Below are 21,358 nucleotides of genomic sequence, written 5' to 3' on the forward strand. Positions count from 1 at the left end.
GAGTGACTGCATTTTTCTCTTACACAAGGAGCACACTAACACACAACTAATTCCGTTCTGAGCCAACGTTTTTGTTTTTAATTTATTACTTTGACGTTGCCTTTGTTGTTTAAGGTCTGATGGGACAGCAGAAAGCTACACCAGATGACAGGCCACATTCCATGCTTCTCAGTTCCTGTCTCCTGCCAATGAAACTCCTTTTGGAATGTCCCTTGTTTACTGTTTGACTGCTGGTATTTTATAGCATAACAGATTGCAACCATTTGAAACTGTTCTGTATTACGTTTTCGAAACCTTCAATATTATACATGTGGGTCCATGAGTAGACAATTCTTCAGAACACTTATTCTGGGCTCAATTTCGCCAATGGCCCCTTAATAAACTTTGCCCAGGAAGAAAAACAGGATTTATCATGTTTATTTACAGCACTTCTAACACGTTTTATTACTTTCTTTTTTACTTTCCTTCATTGTTCCTTATGTCTTCCCTTCTTTCCTTTCATTATTTCATTCCTCCTTTACTTTTTTCTCATTTCTTTTCTTTCCTGTTTCTTTCCTTCATCCTTTCCTTCTTTCTTGCTTTCCTTTTATCTTTCATTCCTTCTCTTCTTTCCCACTCTCCTTTTATTTGTTCTTCTCCCCTTTTTTCTTTTCTTTCAGTCTTTTCTTCTTTCATTTCTTCTTTCCTCCTTTTTTGCTTTTTCATTCCTGCTTTTTCTGCTGTGCCATCCTTATTTCTTTCCTTCTTCCTTTTATTCCTTCTTGCCTGCTTTCTTGGTTTCATTAATTCTTTCTTTCCTTCCTTCTCTTTCTTTGCTGCTTCCTTTCTTTCTTAATTTCATTTCCTTCTTGCTTTCAATCCTGCTTTGTCTTTCTATCCTTCTTTATTGCCTTCCTTATTTCATTTTTGTGTACTTTCGTTCCTTCCTTCTGTCTTTCTTTCTTGCATTCTTTCTTACGTTCTTTTTTTGTTCTTGCCTTTCTTCTTTTTCTTTCCTCCTTTCTTGCTTTCTTTTTCAAAGGCAAGAGGCTGACATCCAATGGCAAAATGATTTATGCCACAGTGATTGACTTTTTTTTTTTTTAGGTCTATGTTAGACAAGGCCTTTTGATTTTATTAAAATTATGTCAATGACAGTTAATTGTAGGGGTTTTCAACCACACTTCATCCATTTGTCTGTGGTTGTGTCATTCACACTTCTCTCCAAACCCATGTGAGCATTCATCAGGGGCCAATGCATCACTCTACTTCAGCCATTGGCTGACTTCACTACACGTTTCTACCGCCACCCAATTTATTGGGTAGGACGACACACCAGAATTTCCCTATTTCAATAAAATTATTTTAATATCTTCCCCCCACATGCATCAGTTTTTTCCCCATCTGTTTTGTGGGTTGCCCATGTACTATCCAGGTGGGGCCCTCAAGTTTCATTACCTCACTGGGTGGAAGCAACTTGTTCTTTCATTAGACCTTCCAAAAAGGCAAACATGTCACTCCTTTGGTAAAATAACAAAGGAGGCCTAAGACGTGCCAGGGACCTGAGAGACTTCAGAACCAAAACTAAATGGGTTTAAAGAGTTCATCTTCAATTAAAACATGCATTTATTGTTTTAAAGGGATTTAACTGTAGTATGCTCACAAGTGATGTTCTGTACAAAGAAAGTGGAGACTAATCGTACCTCAAATTTTTCGTTCCATACAGGGTTAAGATTTTCCTTGATTGTTTTGCTTCTGTACTTCTGGTTTCCAACTCTTGCAACAGCGTAGGGATCCGACTTCCCCTTAATGATTCCCCTCAGGTAGGTGTCCTTTGGGACTAGTTTTTCAGCTGCTATGAGATGAACTCTCAATACCCCCTGCAATAGAAAACACCCATGACATAGAAGTTCACCAATCACTATAGCGTGAAATAACTTTCTGCTGAAAAGAAGCAAAAACATTGACTGTGGAGCAGACAGGCAATTCAGTGAAACCAACGAGCCTAATATTCAGGGTCATGAACAGAACTGGTAAGTACATTCAACCAAAAGGCAACTCTAATCTTAATACCGTAGAAAGAAAAATATGTAAAAACATGGCGGCATAAAAGCGAAGTCACCCTGTGGTGAGGCAGTCAGGTACAAAAATGCATCTTGTAAAACATTTGGACACTATGAGCATTCAGAATCTCTGGATCTTGGCCAATAAATTACATCTACATGCGGGGAGCACCCGCCCCTCTTTATTCTCCTTCCAGCACTGAATGTCGATCACTTAGTTGAATGAATTCTCCGAACAGAGGACCTCAAAATATTCTGTGCTGGCTGTCAAGGTACGGTGAAAACTACCCAAATGGAAGACTGCAGTGCTTTGAGTTTATTTCCTTCCCAGGTTGCAATATCACAAAGAAAACTTGCCTTGTGCCGTGCTGGAGGTCAACAGGACTAACTTTAGGTAAGTCACAATCGTAACAGGGAGACAGTGTAACTACAGGAACAGGCCGTTATATGCATAGTCCTCTCAAAACTGTTTCAGTGTGAAAAATAGCTCTATGGCTAGTCTCTTTTTTGCACCCCATTGTTTACTGGGTTCATGGCTGGTGCTCCCCAGCAAGGGGAGCGTTACGCATTGCCTTTGTTGCTTATGCACAGAAAACACCCTGATTATATGCTCAGGGCAGAAAATTCGTTGTCGCATCAGACCAACAAAAGGCTGCACTCACCGAAGAGTCAATGTCGTTCTACTCACTGGGTGCTCTGCACAAACAGTGCCATTGTGGAAAGGCAGATGTGTGTGTTAAAGCATTTATGAGGCAATACTTCTAATCTGGTCTGATTGGATAATCCATCTATGCCTTCATGTTAAAGTTATAGATGGCTACAACTGTGCCAGTGTCACTGTCAGGAAACCTAGCAATTTGAGGTTCATGTGCAGGGGACCATAAGTTTTCTTCCAAAATCTTTTACAATGTGGGCGAGTGGTGTATCCCCATTGGCCGTTCCACAAAAAGGGTAACAACTGAAAGGAAGACAACCAGCCTGTCCAGCCACCACTTGACATTATGCTTAGAAACAGACTTGGGGGGCATTCAGAATGCAATTTGGAAATGCAGATCTAGAAAAACCATCACTCTGGGTCACTGGCTTTTGAAAAGGAATCCGATTTGTTATACAAGGATGTTTGATTTTCTTCCTTCATCTGCTCGATTATGGTTATAAACTTTGATTAGATGAGGTGAAGGCCATCAAGTATAAAGCTCTGCTCACTCATCTACAAGCCTGAACAGATGGATTGGAGGACCTGCATGAATTACAGTGCAATCTTCCTTGTATGCATCATCTCTTAGGTTAACCTCCACATTTAGAAGGCTTCAAATGTTCTTTCTCTGCGCAAGGCTTAAAGTCATTTTACGCTGCTTTTCGTGCCATGTTTTAGTTGTGGTGATCAGAGTCAATGCCCGACCTCCGTTCCACAAGTTATGACCAGTAAAGTGTTTTTAAATCACATACAGACAAGATGAACAAGAGGAGGCAGCATGGCCAGACTGCCTACACAGAGTAACAGGGAGAGGTAGCGTTATCTTCCACATTAGGTTGCAAAGGAATTAACCAATGGCATTTGACAACATCACTTGGTCCTTGCCGAGGTTAAACAAGAGTTCTTGTCATTAGGTTTTGCATTTCCTTTAGAGACCACAACATATGGCAAAGACGAGCAATGTTATGGCTCAGCAGAAACTCCAGACACTGCACGTGCACTCTTGTGCACAATCACTGCTTCAGAGCCTGCCGATGGAATCAACCGCTATTTCCTAGACAGTTTTCCAATGACCACAGTGTTCAGATCAAAACTAGTTTAAAAAAACATCTGTTTTTCCTAAATCGTTCAGTCAAGGCAGTGATGTATGTGTGACTAAAAGACGGCAGAAAACTATAACGAAAGTTTCTCTCGGTGAGATGCAAAGGTATTACCAACACGATCACGCGGTTAGCCACGTAATTGGAAAATAGAGGGCCTCTGCGCGCCAAAGAACACAGGCCTTAATTACCCGTGCCAAGGTATTTACATCTGTGCTGTACATGCAAGCACATCTCAAAGGAACACAAAACTGGAAACATTTTAAACGAAGAGCACCATGGCACTATTTTGTTTTTTAAAAGCACAGATCATCATCTTTAGCTATAGAACAGGCCAACACCTGCATCTCCAACATTGACTACTTTTGTGAAAGTGGTGCAAGAGACTCGACGTGGGTCTCATTTTGTTTATTGGAAAATCTCTTCCATTGGGGGTGCCTCAGTCCTGTGAGGGGTTGGATTGTGGTCAGACAAACGAAGTCGATATTGCCTGATCACATGTACAGCAGGGTATGTTATGCAGAGCAGACTACGACCAATGCACACATGGCTAAAAGCCATTTCCGTTGTTCCTGGGCTCCCAGTGTGGTCCAGAAAGCACAGACACAGATAGATGTAAAACACGATAACTGTTGGCAAAACTGGTGGCTGCTGGTATCTTCACGTGATTTTACTTAACGCACATGAAAGAGTGAAACGCGGTTTCTGGGTACAGTTGGAATTTGACCCATAGGACTGATATGGTCTAAAGCTAACAAAGTTTCACTGAATTAAATGGGAACACTTACATCATGTAACCGCAGCGAAGAGTCACTTTTAGAAGTCCAAAAAACATGCCACCGAGTAAAGAGGCCACCCTGGAGATTCTGAAGCATTTCCACATTGGTTTTTAAAATAATTCTCCTCACTCAGCCTGAAACATATACTAAAAACATAAAATTCACATCAAGAGGGGAGACAGAAGAGAGAAGCAAAACAGAAGAGAGTAGGCAAAGTAAAAACAAAAAAATAATAATAAAAAAAAGAGGAGGTATGAGAGGGTCAAAAGAGAGCCAGGTGAGCACGGAGTGGGTGGGAGAATGAGCAAGTGGGGATAGGAAGAGGCAGGGCAGACGAGAAGATAAAGTGGTTAAGAGTAGACATGTGGGAGGTAGAAAGAAACGAGGGAGAGCAGAATGGAGAAAGGGTGTTGGGAGTGTGCGTTTGCATCTGCTTGTGTGTTTAAGCCTGTAGCACGGTGCAGGTAAATGTTTGCACTTCTGAAAGGAGATGCCCAGTGTGTTTTCCTCTGCACCTTGTAAACTCCTGCCTTTTCTTTTTTTTCCTAAGTCTATTTGACAAAGCATCCACTGTTTCTTCTGGAAACATAACGTTAATTATGATGAGAAATAGAACCAGTCTTCCATACCTGTTTTTACTCCTAGTTTCAAAATGTACTCCTAGCACCTCCTCAGCTCCCTAATCCCAAAAAGAAAACATCTGCATTTTTAATTTCCTTAAGAATGGGTTTAGAAAAATCATGCTGTAGGAGGCTGGCGTGGCTTGTAGGGAGTACCAGAGGTACCTACACCTTGTGCCAGGTCCAGTTATCCCTTATTAGTGTAGAAGAGGTGTTCCTAGCAGCTTTGGCTGATAGAAGGTAGCTATGGCAAAGCAGCTTAGGCTGAACTAGGAGACATGTAAAGCTCCTACTATACCACTGGTGTCATATGCACAATATCATAAGAAAACACAATACCCAGAGTTACTAAAAATAAAGGTACTTTATTTTTATGACAATATGCCAAAAGTATCTCAGTGAGTACCCTCAGTATGAGGATAAGTTATATACACAAGATATATGTACACAAACCAAAATTAGGTAAGTAATAGCAAGAAAAGTAATGCAAACAGTGTAGAATTACAGTAGATTGCAATAGGAGCACATAGGTATAGGGGTAACACAAACCATATACTCCAAAAGTGGAATGCGAACCACGAATGGACCCCAAACCTATGTGAGCTTGTAGAGGGTCGCTGGGAATGTAAGAAAACAGTGAGGGCTAGAAAAATAGCCCACCCCAAGACCCTGAAAAGTAGGTGTAAAGTGCACCTGCTACCCCCAGAGATCACAGAAGTCGTGATGGGGGATTCTGCAGGAAAAACAAACACCAGCAATGCAACAACAGTGGATTTCTGGACCCGAGTACCTGTAAGACAAGGAGACCAAGTCCAATAGTCGCGACAGTGTCGAGAGTGGGCAGGAGCCCAGGAAATGCCAGCTGAGGGTGCAAGGAAGCTGCCACCTGTTGGAAGAAGCTTGGAGTTCTGCAAGAAAGAAGAATAAGCTTGCAGAGGTGTTCCCACGCAGAAAGACAGCAAACAAGCCTTGCTAGCTGCAAGGGTCGCGGTAGAGGTTTTTGGGTGCTGCTGTGGCCCAGGAGGGACCAGGATGTCGCCACTTGGAGGAGGAGACAGAGGGGGCGCCCAGCAACTCAGGGAGCCCTCACAGAAGCAGGCAGCACCCGCAAAAGTACCTGAACAGGCACTTGGAAGGAAAGTGAACTGGATTCCACGCAAAGTCACAAAGGGGAGTCTCACGATGCCGGAGGACAACTCAGAAGGTTGTGCACTGCAGGAAGGAGTGCCGGGGACCCAGGCTTGTCTGTGCACGAAGGAAATCCTGGAACAGTGTACAGGAGCCGGAGCAGCTGCAAATCACGCGGTACCCAGCAATGCAGTCTAGCGTGGGGAGGCAAGGACTTACCTCCACCAAACTTGGACTGAAGAGTCACTGGACTGTGGGAGTCACTTGGACAGAGTTGCTGAGTTCCAGGGACCTCGTCAGGATGAGAGGGGACCCAGAGGACCAGTGTTGCAGTCTTTTGGTGCCTGCGTTAGCAGGGGGAAGATTCCGTCGACCCACAGGAGATTTCAGCGGAGCTTCTGGTGCAGGGTGAAGGCAGGCTACCCCCAGAGCATGCACCACCTGGAAACAGTCGAGAAAGCCAGCAGGATGAGGCGCTACAATGTTGCTAGTAGTCGTCTTGCTACTTTGTTGCGGTTTTGCAGGCGTCCCGAGTAGTCAGCGGTCGATCCTATGGTAGAAGGTGAAGAGGGAGTTGCAGAGGAACTCTGGTGAGCTCTTGCATTCGTTATCTGAAGAATTCCCCAAAGCAGAGACCCTAAATAGCCAGGAAAGGAGGTTTGGCTACCAGGTTAGGAGGATTGGCTACCAAGAGAGGTAAGAGCCTATCAGAAGGAGCCTCTGACGTCACCTGCTGGCACTGGCCACTCAGAACAGTCCAGTGTGCCCCCAACACCTCTGTTTCCAAGATGGCAGAGGTCTGGGACACACTGGAGGAGCTCTGGGCACCTCCCCTGGGAGGTGCAGGTCAGGGGAGTGGTCACTCCCCTTTCCTTTGTCCAGTTTCGCGCCAGAGCCGGGCTGGGGGATCCCTGAACCGGTGTAGACTGGCTTATGCAGAGATGGGCACCATCTGTGCCCATCAAAGCATTTCCAGAGGCTGGGGGAGGCTACTCTCCCCAGCCTTCACACCTATTTCCAAAGGGAGAAGGTGTAACACCCTCTCTCAGAGGAAATCCTTTGTTCTGCCTTCCTGGGCCAGGGCTGCCTGGACCCCAGGAGGGCAGAAACCAGTCTGAGGGGTTGGCAGCAGCAGCGGCTGCAGTGGAGACCCCGGAAATGCAGTTTGGCAGTACCCGGGTACTGTGCTAGAGACCCCGGGGATCATGGAATTGTCCCCCCAATACCAGAATGGTATTGGGGGGACAATTCCATGATCTTAGACATGTTACATGGCCATGTTCGGAGATAGCATTGTGACGCTACACATAGGTAGTGACCTATGTGTAATGCACGCGTGTAATGGTGTCCCCGCACTCACAAAGTCCGGGGAATTAGCCCTGAACAATGTGGGGGCACCTTGGCTAGTGCCAGGGTGCCAACACACTAAGTAACTTTGCACCTAACCTTCACCAGGTGAGGGTTAGACATATAGGTGACTTATAAGTTACTTACGTGCAGTGGTAAATGGCTGTGAAATAACGTGGACGTTATTTCACTCAGGCTGCACTGGCAGGCCTGTGTAAGAATTGTCAGAGCTCCCTATGGGTGGCAAAAGAAATGCTGCAGCCCAAAGGGATCTCCTGGAACCCCAATACCCTGGGTACCTCAGTACCATATACTAGGGAATTATATGGGTGTACCAGTATGCCAATGTGAATTGGTAAATTTAGTCACTAGCCTGTTAGTCCCAGTGACACATAGAATAAAACAACATATGTACAGTGAAATATGGGGGTAACATGCCAGGCAAGATGGTACTTTCCTACACACGCTATATAAAGATTTTCACGGAGCTAGTAAGTAGTGTTCAAGGGTCAAGAGTGAGTGTCCAATATGCAAAAGATCGGAATAAGGAGGGTCCACCAGCAACATGATCTCAGTTTTGCTCGATTTGAGTGTTAAACAATTTCTGTAAATCCAATCAGCTACTGCTTTGAGGCCAGAAAGGAAGTTGCAGAGGGATTTATTGTTAATGCCATCCAGCCGGAGGATCAACTGTGTATCATCAGTGTGGCACATGCTCAACAGAAAGAAAGATGCTCCAGCGAAGGAGGGCACACAGAGATTGAAAGGGATGGGACTTAAAGAAAAGCCCTGAAGGGGCTCCACAAAGCACAACACTTCCCATTGATACTACCCATACCAGCACTGCCACAGACCGCACCAATACAACTACCAACCATCACAGCCCTACAATTGTGACAATTAAGATGATTCCAAGACCCCAAAGCTATAAGAATGGCTTGTATGGAAGGTTTTAGTCACTTTAATGCATATTGAATTATTCAGCAACTATTGTTGTGCTAATCTCTAGATTAGACAAACAGCACCACCATTTGGCAGTCTGCCATAGGTGCCTGTGTTGACACTTGTTAGACCTGTCAGCTCTTGGAGTGGTTTACCATGTCATTTTGCTTCTGACCTCCTGTTTTTTATCCTGAGCTGAATTTCATTTTTGCTGGCTTTAGGACTTTGGACACTTTACAACTGCTGACCAGTGATAAAGTGCAAGTGATCTCTATCTAAATTGTATTGGTTTATCCATTATTAGCATATCTGATTTACAAGCAAGTCCCAAGTATAGTGCACCATGTGTGCCCAAGGCCTATAAATCAAATGCTACTAGTGGGCGTGAACCGCCTGCATGAGTAGCCATGTAAACATGTCTCAGACCTGCCACTGCATTGCCTGTGTGTGCAGTTTTAAACTGCCATTTTGACCTGGCAAGTGCACCCATTAGCCGGGCCCAAACCTTCCATTTTGCTATATGTAAGTCACCCCTAAGGTAGGCCCAAAGCAGCCCCATGGGCAGGGTGCAGTGTATTTAAAAGGTAGGACAAATACTGGTGTTTTTACATGTCCTGGTAGTGAAATACTGCTAAATTCAGTTTTTTAACTATTGCAAAGACTATCTCGCCAATAGAGGAACATGGGGATTGCCTTGAAATATCTTTTAAGTGTAATTTGCCATTCGCAGCAGATAAAGATATGAAGTTTGGGGGTCTCTGAACTCACAATTTAAAAATACATATTTTGCTGAAGTTGGTTCTTAAATTGTAAGTTTGAAAATGCCACTTGTAGAAAGTGGGCATTTTCTTGCTTAACCATTCAGTGCCTCTGCCAGTCTGTGGAATACATGTCTGGGTCAGGATGACAGTTGGCCTGTTTGTGAATTCACTCTAGACTGTCACACAAAGGGAGCTGAGGTCTTCCTGGGCTAGAACTGTGGGAGGAGCTTGCAGTTGCACCTAAATATGGCTGTGCCTGTCCTTACATGAAGCAGTTTCCAAACCCCTGGAGTGTGTCTGGGGCCAGGGCATGAAAGACAGGGTCTTGTGCCTACTTCAAAGACAGAAATAGGTATAAGTACTGGACCTGGATAGAAGAGCTGGATGCTGTTGGAGGGACGGCAACTCTGCCCGCTGCTTTGTTGTGCTGCCCTGCTGCTTGCTGCTTCTATTCTGGGAGTGAAAGGACTGGACTTTGCTTTCTACATCCTGCTTTCCAAGGTTCTTCAAGGGCTTGAGCTGAGCTTGCCTCCGGTTAAGAAGTCTCAGGGACATCAAATACTTCATCTGCCAGCACTTGGGCTCTTTGCTGAGAGTTGTGCTCTGTCAAGGGGTGCGAAATCCAGTCTGGTCCCTTGAAGGAGGTTTTTTGTGCTACAAGAAGAAAATCCACGCATCAACTCACTGTGTCATTCTGAACCGACGCATCACTGAAAGGTTTTGACGCATCGCTGCTGCTGCCCAGGAGCGTTGTACCCGCTTGATACGGTTTTCCACGCAGGCCCTAGTTTTCAGTTGCAGCGCGTCAGACGAACCACCACTACGTGAGTTTCGAACACTGCATCACTGAAGTCTGTGACGCACCACCCTGAGGCTGTGCCTGCTTCATCGCTGTGAGATCAATGCATCGCGGGCCGACTTTTGACACGTCACTAATGCATCGTCCCTGGGGACCATTTTCTTCATTGACACCACACCGTAGTAGGAAATCAACGCTTCGTGCCACAAATCATGCATCATCTCCCCGGTGACAGTAAGGAACCGATGCATCACCTCCCCTGCCTAGCAGTAAGGAACCAACACATCACCTGTCCTGCAACCGTAAGGCACCACCAACGCATCTCTGGCTCTTTCGACGCATCACCTCCCCTGAGGCCCGCATCATCTTTGTGTTTGACGCAGCCCAGGTACTTTGTCTCAGTCAAGCGCTTCATTGATTTCAAGGAATAACAATTACATTTCATCTTTTAAAAGTGATATCTTTGCTTGTTAGATTTTTGTAATTGTGTTTTTTTATTACTCAGATCAAATTGGCTAGTTTTCTAAACTGTTGTGGAGTCCTTTTGTGGTGTTTTCACTGTGTTGCTGTGTGTGTACACAAATACTTTACACATTGCCTCTACAATAAGCCTGACTGCTCGTGCCAAGCTACCAAGGGGGTGAACAGGGGTTATTTTAGCTGTGGCACTCTTACCCTGACTGGAGTTAGGGTTCCTACTTGGACATGGTGCAAACCACGGCAAATTAGAGACCACATTTCTAACAACACTTAAGTGCCGGTGACGAGCACAGGAAACCACTGGCTCAAAATAAGCACTGGGACTCCCTAACTATCTAAAAAGAGCCATGAATACTGTCTGGCTATGAACTGTTAAGAACGGGCAATTCCATTCTAAAGCCAGCCCTCTCCCTCCAACATCCACAAGTGCCCCATAGCACACTGTGTCAAAGGCTGCAGAGGGATGCAGGTGGATAAGAGCTGCAACCCCTCCCCCACTGAAAATCATCCGTACTTTGTTCTGAACTGCAACAAGTGTCACCACCAATTCATAATTTGGGCAGAATCCTGATTATGCTGGATGGATTAAGCAGAATATTAGGTGTCACAAACTTCAAGATCTGAGTATTAGCTACTTTTTCGGTACACTCCGCACCAAAAAGTAGCAAAGAAATAGGCAAATAGTACCTATTAAAGAAGGTTCCAGGGAAGGTTTTAAAAAAATACAGAGATAATACTGGTCTGTTTCCAATCTGTAGGAAGAGAAACAGACAAGTGAGGAATTCACCAGCTTGCATACTGATGGAGCAGCTGTGGTCTCTATCAGATGGAGAATACAGGCTTCAAACCTGGATCTACAACTTAGTACAGTTGACCATGTTGTCAGTATAACCGACTGGTATGAACCTTATGTTCATTTTAAATGCAAAGGGGCATGAATCACTCAAACAACAAATCACCTATGGTCATGGAAGAGACCAAATACATGTAATGATACTTAGAACAAACTAAATAATTTCTACACGCTTGCCTATTTAGTTTCAATAGTTTTATATTAGAGCTTTCCAGAAGAATACCCCTCTGATATTTAGCGAGAGACATACTGTGGACATAATTGTGAGCATATACACATGTTCCTATTCTCCTCGAATGTAAAACATTATTTTGAAGTTCCAGGGATCATACACAATGAGGACAAATGATTAACCATTTTAAGTTTGATATGGCATGCCCAATTCAACTCGATTTCTAATTTTTGAATGCAGTTGGAGGCTTGTAGATATATGTGTGTCAAACTTCACAAGTTCCTTTTGATGGTGTCTGCATAAGGGACAGTACCAATGAAATTACTTGCACCTAGCACACTATTTTGTAGGGGGCGAAAAAGTAAGATACTGCACATCAAAGTCCGGTGTTTGAAGATACCCAAGCAATGCTTTTACATTTTACTAAGAAGGCCAAAGCAGGATATTTCACTTGCATGCACTCCACCTTTTAGTTACTACATGGTATTATTGGTATAAATATGTACGCACAAACAAAGCAAAGATTGGTACTGTTAAATTTCCCTTTATCATCCTCTCTACTTAACCTACTAATCCCTGCACAATTTTGATCCCCAAAATGGATCAAAGCAGTTATTCATTAGTTTTCTTTTGCTGAAAGTGGGTTGTTGAACAGAATTAAATGAGGTGATATAATCCATGTTATGGTAATGCCTTTCTGTAGCTATAAAGACAACAACAGTTAGAAGCAGTTTTGTTCCTGCTATGGTGCGGAGAGAGGATGATTAAATAGCACCCTAGTAATTGTACTTAGCTAGCCTCTTAAAGTGCATTGTGTTCTTATTTACTTCACCAAAAAGTTCATGAAATGAGAATGCGCCTCATCTCGTGATGCTGAAAAAACAGGGGTCACGCACATCCAAGTGACTTTGAAAAAAACACATTGTAAACCATGTATTTTGCTTTCCACCAATGACTGTAGACAAGAAACTGCTGAATACCCATTGATGAACTAGATGTAACCCAGGCTTGATTGACTTCATACTGTGATTAGACACTCTCTGTAAACTCAAGACCTTACAGTGCAAGGTTCTCGAAGATTGCATTGAGCAATGAGCCCCACCACCAGCAGCAACGTGCCTGGACACCGTCGGGTCTAACCGCTAAATAAAACACCAAAAAACATTTCAAAAGTTCACAAAGACAGATGTATGCAAAGCCTGAAGCTGTGGACACCAAAGCATAGCATTTACTGCTACCCAGTGGTGTCATACAAGCGGCACACATCAGATATTTTGCTAGCACATTAGATGCTGCTCTCACAGCACACAACACTCACATGTGGGAGAGGAAAGCGGAGCTGGGCCACGTTAACCTGGCTCATGAGAGGAAAGCTGAATCGGTTCGGCAGCACCAGGCGTGAAGCAATGAGGTCCACGAGCATGGTGTCAGACACGTCACTGGAAGAACAAAGGAGGAAGAATAGTTAAAAAAAAGAGCTAAGGTACTGTGAACACAGAAGACCTCCACAATGGACTGGCCCAGAAACCTAGTCTGAAAAAGGCTGAGACGCAGTATGGACACTCCTGCAATTTTAGTAAATATCACCCTCTGAACATGTAACCGCACTCTATCACGGCTGTTAGCAATGAGGAACGTCAGCAGCTGTAGGGTTAAAATGTTCTGGAAATATCACAAATACCTTTATTTATTATTCACCTCTATATGCAAAATATATTTTCATCAGAAGTCTTCCGTCCTTCCGAAATATGGGGGTAGTGTTGTCCACTTTCACACACTTCTTACGCTTCCCTGCACTTTTTAACTTCTGTCGCATAGAAAACTACCATGCGTGTAAGTAAAGTACACAAAACTTCCCTATTTTCAAAGGAGGTGCGGGGAAAGGAAAGACTTTCGCAGAAAAATATTTTTTTGAAAAAAGGACAAATAATATAGAACATTTCTGGATGGTCTTATTGTGCAGTTAAACAAACCCCACACCCCGGTCTTTTTTCCTCCACTGGAAGACATTTTCGTGTGGTGATATCATTTCCACTTTGCCCTCTGAGGCACTTTGATACATTTCATACGCACAACAAATCTATGTTAGGAGTAAATAAGGTGTGCCTTGAGGGAGGGAAATGACATGGGGAATGTTTGTAAATACTCACAAAGTGCAGACTTCTGGTCCTATCTCGTCACTGCACTTACACCTGGAAAAGCTTGCTAGTAAACAGATTTTCTAAATCAGCTGGACCTATAAATATCTACAAATTCCGATCTTGTCAGGCCTAATTTCTGAAGCTTGACGTGCCAGGTGTGCCTCTATGCCCCCAGCAGATGGCAATTCTCCGAACCAGGAGCTGTTATTCACAGTTTCAGATGTCAGGTTCTTTTGCACTCTTGAGGGATACTTGGAGGCACAAAATATTTTACGAATGGCGCCCTAAGAATTTGTGCATTCAGAAAGGTCACTAAGAAATTCAAGTAAACGCTTCTACACAGGGTGAATTATTTCATTCTAAGACAAAGCACTTTACACCAGAGATCTTAAGTTCAGCCTATAAACATATATATATATATATATATATATATATATATATATATATATATAATAATGTCACACAGTTAAGATAGTAGCAATGGGACATGACAGCACTACAAGGCGCCCCCACCAGTAAAATTATTCTAGGAAGCAAAGAACAGAAACATTTCTTGTTAAGTACCTCAGTGACAAAACCTATGTAACCACTGCACAGTGAAAGTGGCTCACTTTGCCCATACAGAAGGCCAACCATTCAATATAGGTGTTAAGAGCTGCCTGACTGTGGGTGACAAGTGTCCATCAATGAATTCTTCAAATTTCAGACCTGCAGAGTGGGGAGGGGCCACAGGACCAATGGTGTTCAATCTTCACTGGTAGTGCAGGAGGGTAAACAGTCCTCAAACAACCTAGTAACATACTAATTGCCTTAGCAACGTTTTATTTAAAATCCTGCAGTATTCGGTTTCGAGACAATTCACTTGCCATATTTTTCCAAGTGCTTTATAAATCTTCTTGTTGTAACGCCTTTGAAGTACGCAAGCTAAAAATACTTTGCTCTAGAGTAGAGACAATCCTGTGAAATAGTATTTGATAATTTAAATAAGCTTGGCCCATACTCTTAAAAACTCACGCACAACTCAAACAATGCAAATATATCTCACAAATCTCCTCTTTGGGGACAAAGCTTGTTAGGTTTGGGTTTTGTGAGTTGCCTTGGTTGTGCAGATTTTTTTTAATGGGTGGTGAACTTGTTCTTGGACGTTTGCACTGCAATGGCCCTCTACTTTGGAAGAAGGGAAGAACTGAGACTGGAACGTGGGATGCCCAGTATCCTCACTCTAAGAGTGCTCCATCAATGTAAATTGGTAGGGTCAGTTAGTGTCCTTCCTCTATGTCCTTAGGTGATCCTCAGCTCAAGCTCCTTGAATGTGACATGTATGTTGTGTACTGTATGAGAATTTTCCATGTCAATTGGTAGGGGCAGTTAGTCCAGATGGCAAAGCAAGGAACCACCTAAACTCCTGGTGGGACAACTTATCTTTCATGCATGTAACTGGGTGTCAAATGCAGGAAGGGTAAAGGCTCTACTGAAAACACCCATTTGTGGGAGGTCCTAATATTTATATGCTACATGCTGAAATGGCGACAATATGAAGACTGAAGAATGAGGCTGCCATAGACATGGACACTCTAATACATTGGCCGTCATTCAACCAGACTCATCTTCCTAAAAGAGGTTGCATCTAATTAAGACGCTGTCAAAATAAAGCAGAATCAATACTCACAATAACTGGGTCGCTAGTCAAAGTATATGAAACCGCTGGTATTCAAATAGGGAATGAGTAACTGCTGAACTAAAGGGTATAAATATTTGTATTTGTATGGTGCTAAAATGTAATTAAAGTGTCCATACACAATGTCTCCTTTGAGAATAACTCCAAAGATAATTTTGGTGAAGTTTTCTGAATTTCATATTATCAAGTTTGTTTTATTTTAACAACCTAAAAGTAAACATTACGACCAAATAATTAACAGCACTCTTAATCTTCACTTAGCAATAATTTCCCTAGAAATGCCTAAACCCTGCCTGCTAACATCAATAACTAATGTGTATTTATTGTAATAGAAATGTGCAGAGTTAAATATCATACAACTTGCACCACCTCAGTTCTTTAATATTCGGTCTGATTCACACACAAAAATATGTAATCAGAACTCACAGATCCCGACGTTTTTTCCTCAGTTGTAATAAGTTACATCAATATAGAAATACACAAGAACAATGGTGATTGCCGATTAGACAGGATGACTCCCATGAATTCACACCGAAGTGAGATGTCTAGCTTTGTACTCAAGAACAGCCAGTACATAATACCTCTGCATATTTGCCTAGAGCCTTTACTGCTGGCTTGTCACCATCAACAACTCAGACCTACACTATCAAGAACATATGCCTGAGCGCGAGGAGTCATCTTGCATGCAGTCAGACAAGTACAAACATGTGCAAAATGACATTTGGGAAAACAATATACAAACTCTCCGTGGAGGACCTAACTTGTCTGTTCCTGTAATTTGAGAGACACTGTAAGAAAATACCTGGCCACAGTCTTTAACACAGAGGAAGAATAATTCACCCTTAAAGGCTCATTAGCTCTAACATGTGGTTTTCACAATAAATACATTAGGTACACTGCCTATGGCAAACCTTTAGAATAAACAGGTCCGACCTCAGTTATAACCTTCCCAATTAATAATCAGGCATGATTCTTTACAAACACCATTTGCAATCCAAAAACTCTGACCAGCCTTTAAGCAATACTACTGTTGCTCGAACGAAAGTTATGCAAGACTGTCTGATAGGGAATTTAGGACGCAAGACTATAGAAGAAAGGTGCCACAACTTAAAGAGATCTGAATTGCAGTTAATGATATACAAATTGTGATGCAGCCAGCTCTCCTGCATTATGAGTTCTATTTAACACTTCTGTAAACACATCCAACACAGGTCAGCTGCGACTATAAAGAGAAGCGAATTCCTCATTATTTGAGCCACCCCTTGAACTAATTTACAAGGAAAGAAAACCGGTTCTACTGATATTTCAGGATACTGTCATTTAAGTCAGTTCACACGCATACCTGTGCTTTGCACATTACATTACACAATCACGTCTAACTCAATAAACTGAAACAATGCAGAAAACAAAATGTACAGGCAGATATGTTGATGGGTTTAAAGAGTCCGCTCTCAACTGAATTCAATGCTCACTCACTGAGGACTCGCTGTCACCTACCGGATGAACCTATTTCCCGTTTGTTGGAATCAAAAGCAAAAGGTTGGGCAGATGCTCGGCAGAGTCTTCGGCTGGGATTGCCTGTTTGTAGGTTCATCTTTGTTTTACAGAGAGCTCTATCACCATAAGGGGGTCTAGCAAAGTCTTAAGGAGACTGTAGAAGCCAGACTACTAAAAGAAATTATACAACAAGCGAGATTTTTATGATCTTCCTAAAAGTGCAAACTCAGGTACAACCCAAGTGTGAGGTAGTTTAGTCCATGGAAGCTTCCTTTATCTGGAGTAAAGAAAATTGCTTGGTCTCTCTTGACCAGGAACGATCGGACCAAATTGACCACTTTAGCCCGTGGACCACCACAGTCACAATACATTGAATACTCACCATGAAGAAAGTGACAAATGGCTCCTAAAGGACCAACCCTGAGCCTCTGGCTGCCAGCTGCAATCTTGAGATAGTACACCAACGAATTCATCCCAGATTTTGTCCAGCTCTGTGTCTGAAAAACTTACTGGATCGTATCTAAGTGAATGAAAGTTGATTTCCTACGATGATTGCCAGCAACTTAGCAATTTTGGAAAGAAATAAGAAAGGCTGAAACACTGATAGCTGAGGAGAGTGAAGTCCTCTCCCTTTAAAAAGAGGCATGGTATTGGTCCTGTTCAGCATTTCTGAACCTAGTCCACTGTCTATGCGATATGAGAGGGCGGCTAAAACGGGAAACCAGCATTCAGTCCAGTTAGTCCTGTATTCAGAGAATAGTCAGTCTTGAGCCACATGTCAGTTTCCTAACTTGCACCATGAAAAATGCGTCAAACTGCAAAAATCCCATAACTGCCCATTTCTCAAACAGAACTCGGTGAAACTTTCCTTGTAGTGGCTGGTTTGTAAATACCAATAATTAATCTGTGGGAAAATTAAATTCTCGACCACTAAAAATACATTTCGCTGGAGTACACAGGAGTCACATCAGTCAGAGGTCAGCGGTATGTGCTCGTAAGGGACAAAGGTCTTATCTCAGGTCAGTGACAGATGGAATAATCGGACAACCCCAAAGGTGAGAGGTGATGTGTAGGTATGCATAAGTATGTGAAAGGTTCCTTTCAATAGTAATGCAACATTAACTTTTTTTGTATTTAACTGCTTTCATTCCTAGTGTAAAAAACCTGCTGCTTGCTACCAGACCGGTCAATTACATGGCAGTTGTAGAGACATAAAGACTGGATTTCGCAAATGTAAAACCTATGTAGTGTGAATCATATGTCATTGGACGTCATATTGGGCCTGACTTTACAGATCAATAGGACTCATTCTGATTCTTTGGCTGTTATGCTCTTATTCCTAGACTAATGGGGAATTACAAAGGCTGTGCCTCCTGGGATACCAGGGTGCAGTCAGTAAGTTTCTAGGTTTACTAATATTTTCTCTTTCAGGCACGTCTGCCTCTTTTCTGTGGGGGAAAGAACAAAAACAATAGCTTCTCTCTCTTCCTCCTCATGTGTTCGGGGAAGGAGGTCCATTCTGCCGGATCCTAAGCAATTGCTTCTGGGAGCAGTTCTCAGAAAAGGTACTGCTCTCTCTTTTCTCTAGATCTAAACTTCAACCTTTCTATCCCTTGAAAGCCAAAGTTTAAAAAAGGACTTACTCGACAATTCATTAAGCTTGTTCTAGTAGCAAATTCCGGTGTTTTCATGGAAATTTCGAAACAAAAATTCACAAGTTGCGCTCAAGTTCCTTAATCCACAGATGACTCACCTGACAAATGCAAACTTATTATCGTGGAACAACACGCTATCTTTTCAAACAGAATGTTTCAACTATGTTTTCAGGGGGAATAAACACTCAATGTGTAGCTTTCCTGTGTTCTCAAAATGCAGACAAATAGAACACATCTTGGCTAACATATCTGCCATCTTTTGCAGGTAAAAAAGAAAGGAGATTTGCTGTGATTTAATCGTATACAGTAGGGGGCATATTTACAAGCTCTTTGCGCCTCCCTAGCGTCATTTGTTTTTAAGCTAAGGAGGCCCCCACTGTGCTCCATATTTACAAAGTGGTGCAATGCATGCATTGCACCACTTTGTAACCCCTTGCGCCACGTTATACCTGCAGCAGGTATAATGTATGCTCCCACGTAGGGATGCCCAAAAAATGGCACAGTGAAATTTACAAGATTTTCCTGCACCATTTTTTTGTCATTTGTAACGCCTGCTCAGGGCAAGCGTTAGAGTGACGCTCCCATAATACCCATGGGCCTCCCTGTGCTTTGCTGGACTAGCGCGATAATTTATAGTGCTAATCCAGCAAAGTGCCAAAACAGTGTCACAAATTATGACACTCTTGTGCTAACGTGCGCTGTATGGTAAATAAAGTGCTACCATGGTGACGTTAGGGATTGCAGGGCGATGCAGGAAAAGTTGTGCATCAGAGCAGATGTACCACTTTTGTGTAAAATGCCCCTAAATTCAATTTAAACGAAGTAATGTGAAAATGAAAAAAAGAAAACTGAATGCAGGGCTCCCTCATTTATGCATCCAGGATCTGGAACAAGATACCCATCAATATCAAACCTGCTCTTAACACCCAGACATACAGAAAGGAACTGAAGATACCCCTCATCAGAGAATCCAACTCATTACAGGCTAGCAAATAAACTCTCCCAAGATATTTTACTTGATTGCAAGGAACCTAGGTTTCTGATTCACAAATATCACTACCCACATTACGTAAAAAGCCCCAAAGACTGGTAAGGACAAAGGCCATTCTTAAGGTTTACATTTCTTCTGCTCAGTATTTGGTAGCCAATGATGAGCCCTCAATTATTTGAAAAGTCAACATTAAAGTATTTACTCACGAAATGACCCATGCGCAACTAAAGCAACTATTCAGTCACTTCTAACATTTGAAAAACATGTCTTGTGCTCTATAGAGCGTCACCACTCCCAATTCAGCAAACTGTTAACCAAAACTAGACCCTGAAGGTAGAAAACCCAACAGTCAGGTTTGATGACCAGAGACCAGGGTCTTTGAAATCCAAAGTTGTGTTCAAGACCCTGCATGTACCCAAACACTAGCCAGTACAAGTCAGTCTAACTATGAGATGTTCAACAACAACAAGCGAATAAAGGTTACCTTTGTAAAGTTTGGAAACTTGAAACGCAGAAAATCCCCTCCCCTCCCCAAGACTCTGCAAAGATAGTCATGCCTATAAAAATCAATCACTACACAGACATCAAAATGCAACATTTCAAAAGGGAGGAAAAGGCGAGACGGGCCATAATAAGAGGGTGAAGATTTCAAAATTCTTGCGCCCCATGCAGGGAACATGTTAAAGGGTTGCCAACTTAGTTTGGTCTGCCTTGGTGGGCACATTTAAACCACAAGCTTGCAAAAGGTGCATTTATCATAACTTGGGTCAGTCACACACTGGTAATATTGAACTCTATTCCTACCATGGAGGCTAGCATGATATTGCTTCTAGCAGACGCAACAAAAACAAGTCACAATGAGGCATGATTCGGAAAAGCAAGAGTAGTCATCTTGCAGGTAGAAACAATGGTGTGATGCAGCCAAGTACCAAATAACATACCTAGAGAGCAGACACCGAGTCACATTACAGGATGAAGTTTTAAAGGTCACCTAAATAGAGATGTACTGTCAGCCTTTTCAGTGACCTAAAAATTTATGAACCTGGCAACAAAAGGCTGCATGGCGAATCAGGGGGCAACTGCAGTGCCCAGGGAGAGGGATGGCCACGTTACCAGTCTGCATCCGCTAGTAAGGCCACACCTTGCGCATTATGTAAACCTCAACTCCCACCAAAAGAGGTGTAGAAACATAGGTAAATTTATTCTAAGGAAAAAAAGAACTGGATTTAAAAACAGATTATAAGAGGAAATACAGCCTGTGAGTCAGAAGACTGTTTAATGACATGGAAATCCTTGATCAAAAGGCCACAATATGAGGCAGGAGGCCAATATATTCTCAAGTAAACAGTAGTAGATGTGTATAAAAAATCTCCAATAAAAAGCACTGGGAAAACAACCAGTGACCTATTTAAACAAGTATTTACAAATGCAATGGGGTTTGCCTTGCCCAACCCTGTTCTAGGGTTTGGGGAGATGGATAGCTAAGCATGTCCTTTGGTACCTGTTTCACCATGGCGACCCATAATATACAAGGAATTATCACTGTTAACTAAGGGCTAGGGAGGTCACTACCATGTCATGCATGGAGCACGTCTCATGAATTAGCACCATAAACACGGTCAGCATTATAGCATGTGTGGGTGCCATGGGAATCCAACTTTCGTCAACAATTACCA

At 42.8% G+C, this 21,358-nt stretch overlaps 1 protein-coding gene across 2 annotated transcripts in view; it reads right to left on the bottom strand.

Annotated features, from left to right (window-relative positions):
• ESYT3 (extended synaptotagmin 3) overlaps positions 1 to 21,358 on the bottom strand; it is a 319,908-nt gene that overhangs the window by 99,708 nt on the left and 198,842 nt on the right. For both annotated transcript variants that reach the window (XM_069224322.1, XM_069224323.1), the window contains exons 8-9: positions 13,039 to 13,159; positions 1,683 to 1,859 (exon numbers count right to left, since the gene is read on the bottom strand). In XM_069224322.1, the coding sequence (XP_069080423.1) occupies positions 1,683 to 1,859; positions 13,039 to 13,159 (298 nt within the window). The remainder of the gene's footprint in view (positions 1 to 1,682; positions 1,860 to 13,038; positions 13,160 to 21,358) is intronic.

The sequence above is a fragment of the Pleurodeles waltl genome, chromosome 3_1 (assembly GCF_031143425.1).
Source record: "Pleurodeles waltl isolate 20211129_DDA chromosome 3_1, aPleWal1.hap1.20221129, whole genome shotgun sequence".
In the NCBI taxonomy this organism is placed as follows: Eukaryota; Metazoa; Chordata; class Amphibia; order Caudata; family Salamandridae; genus Pleurodeles; species Pleurodeles waltl.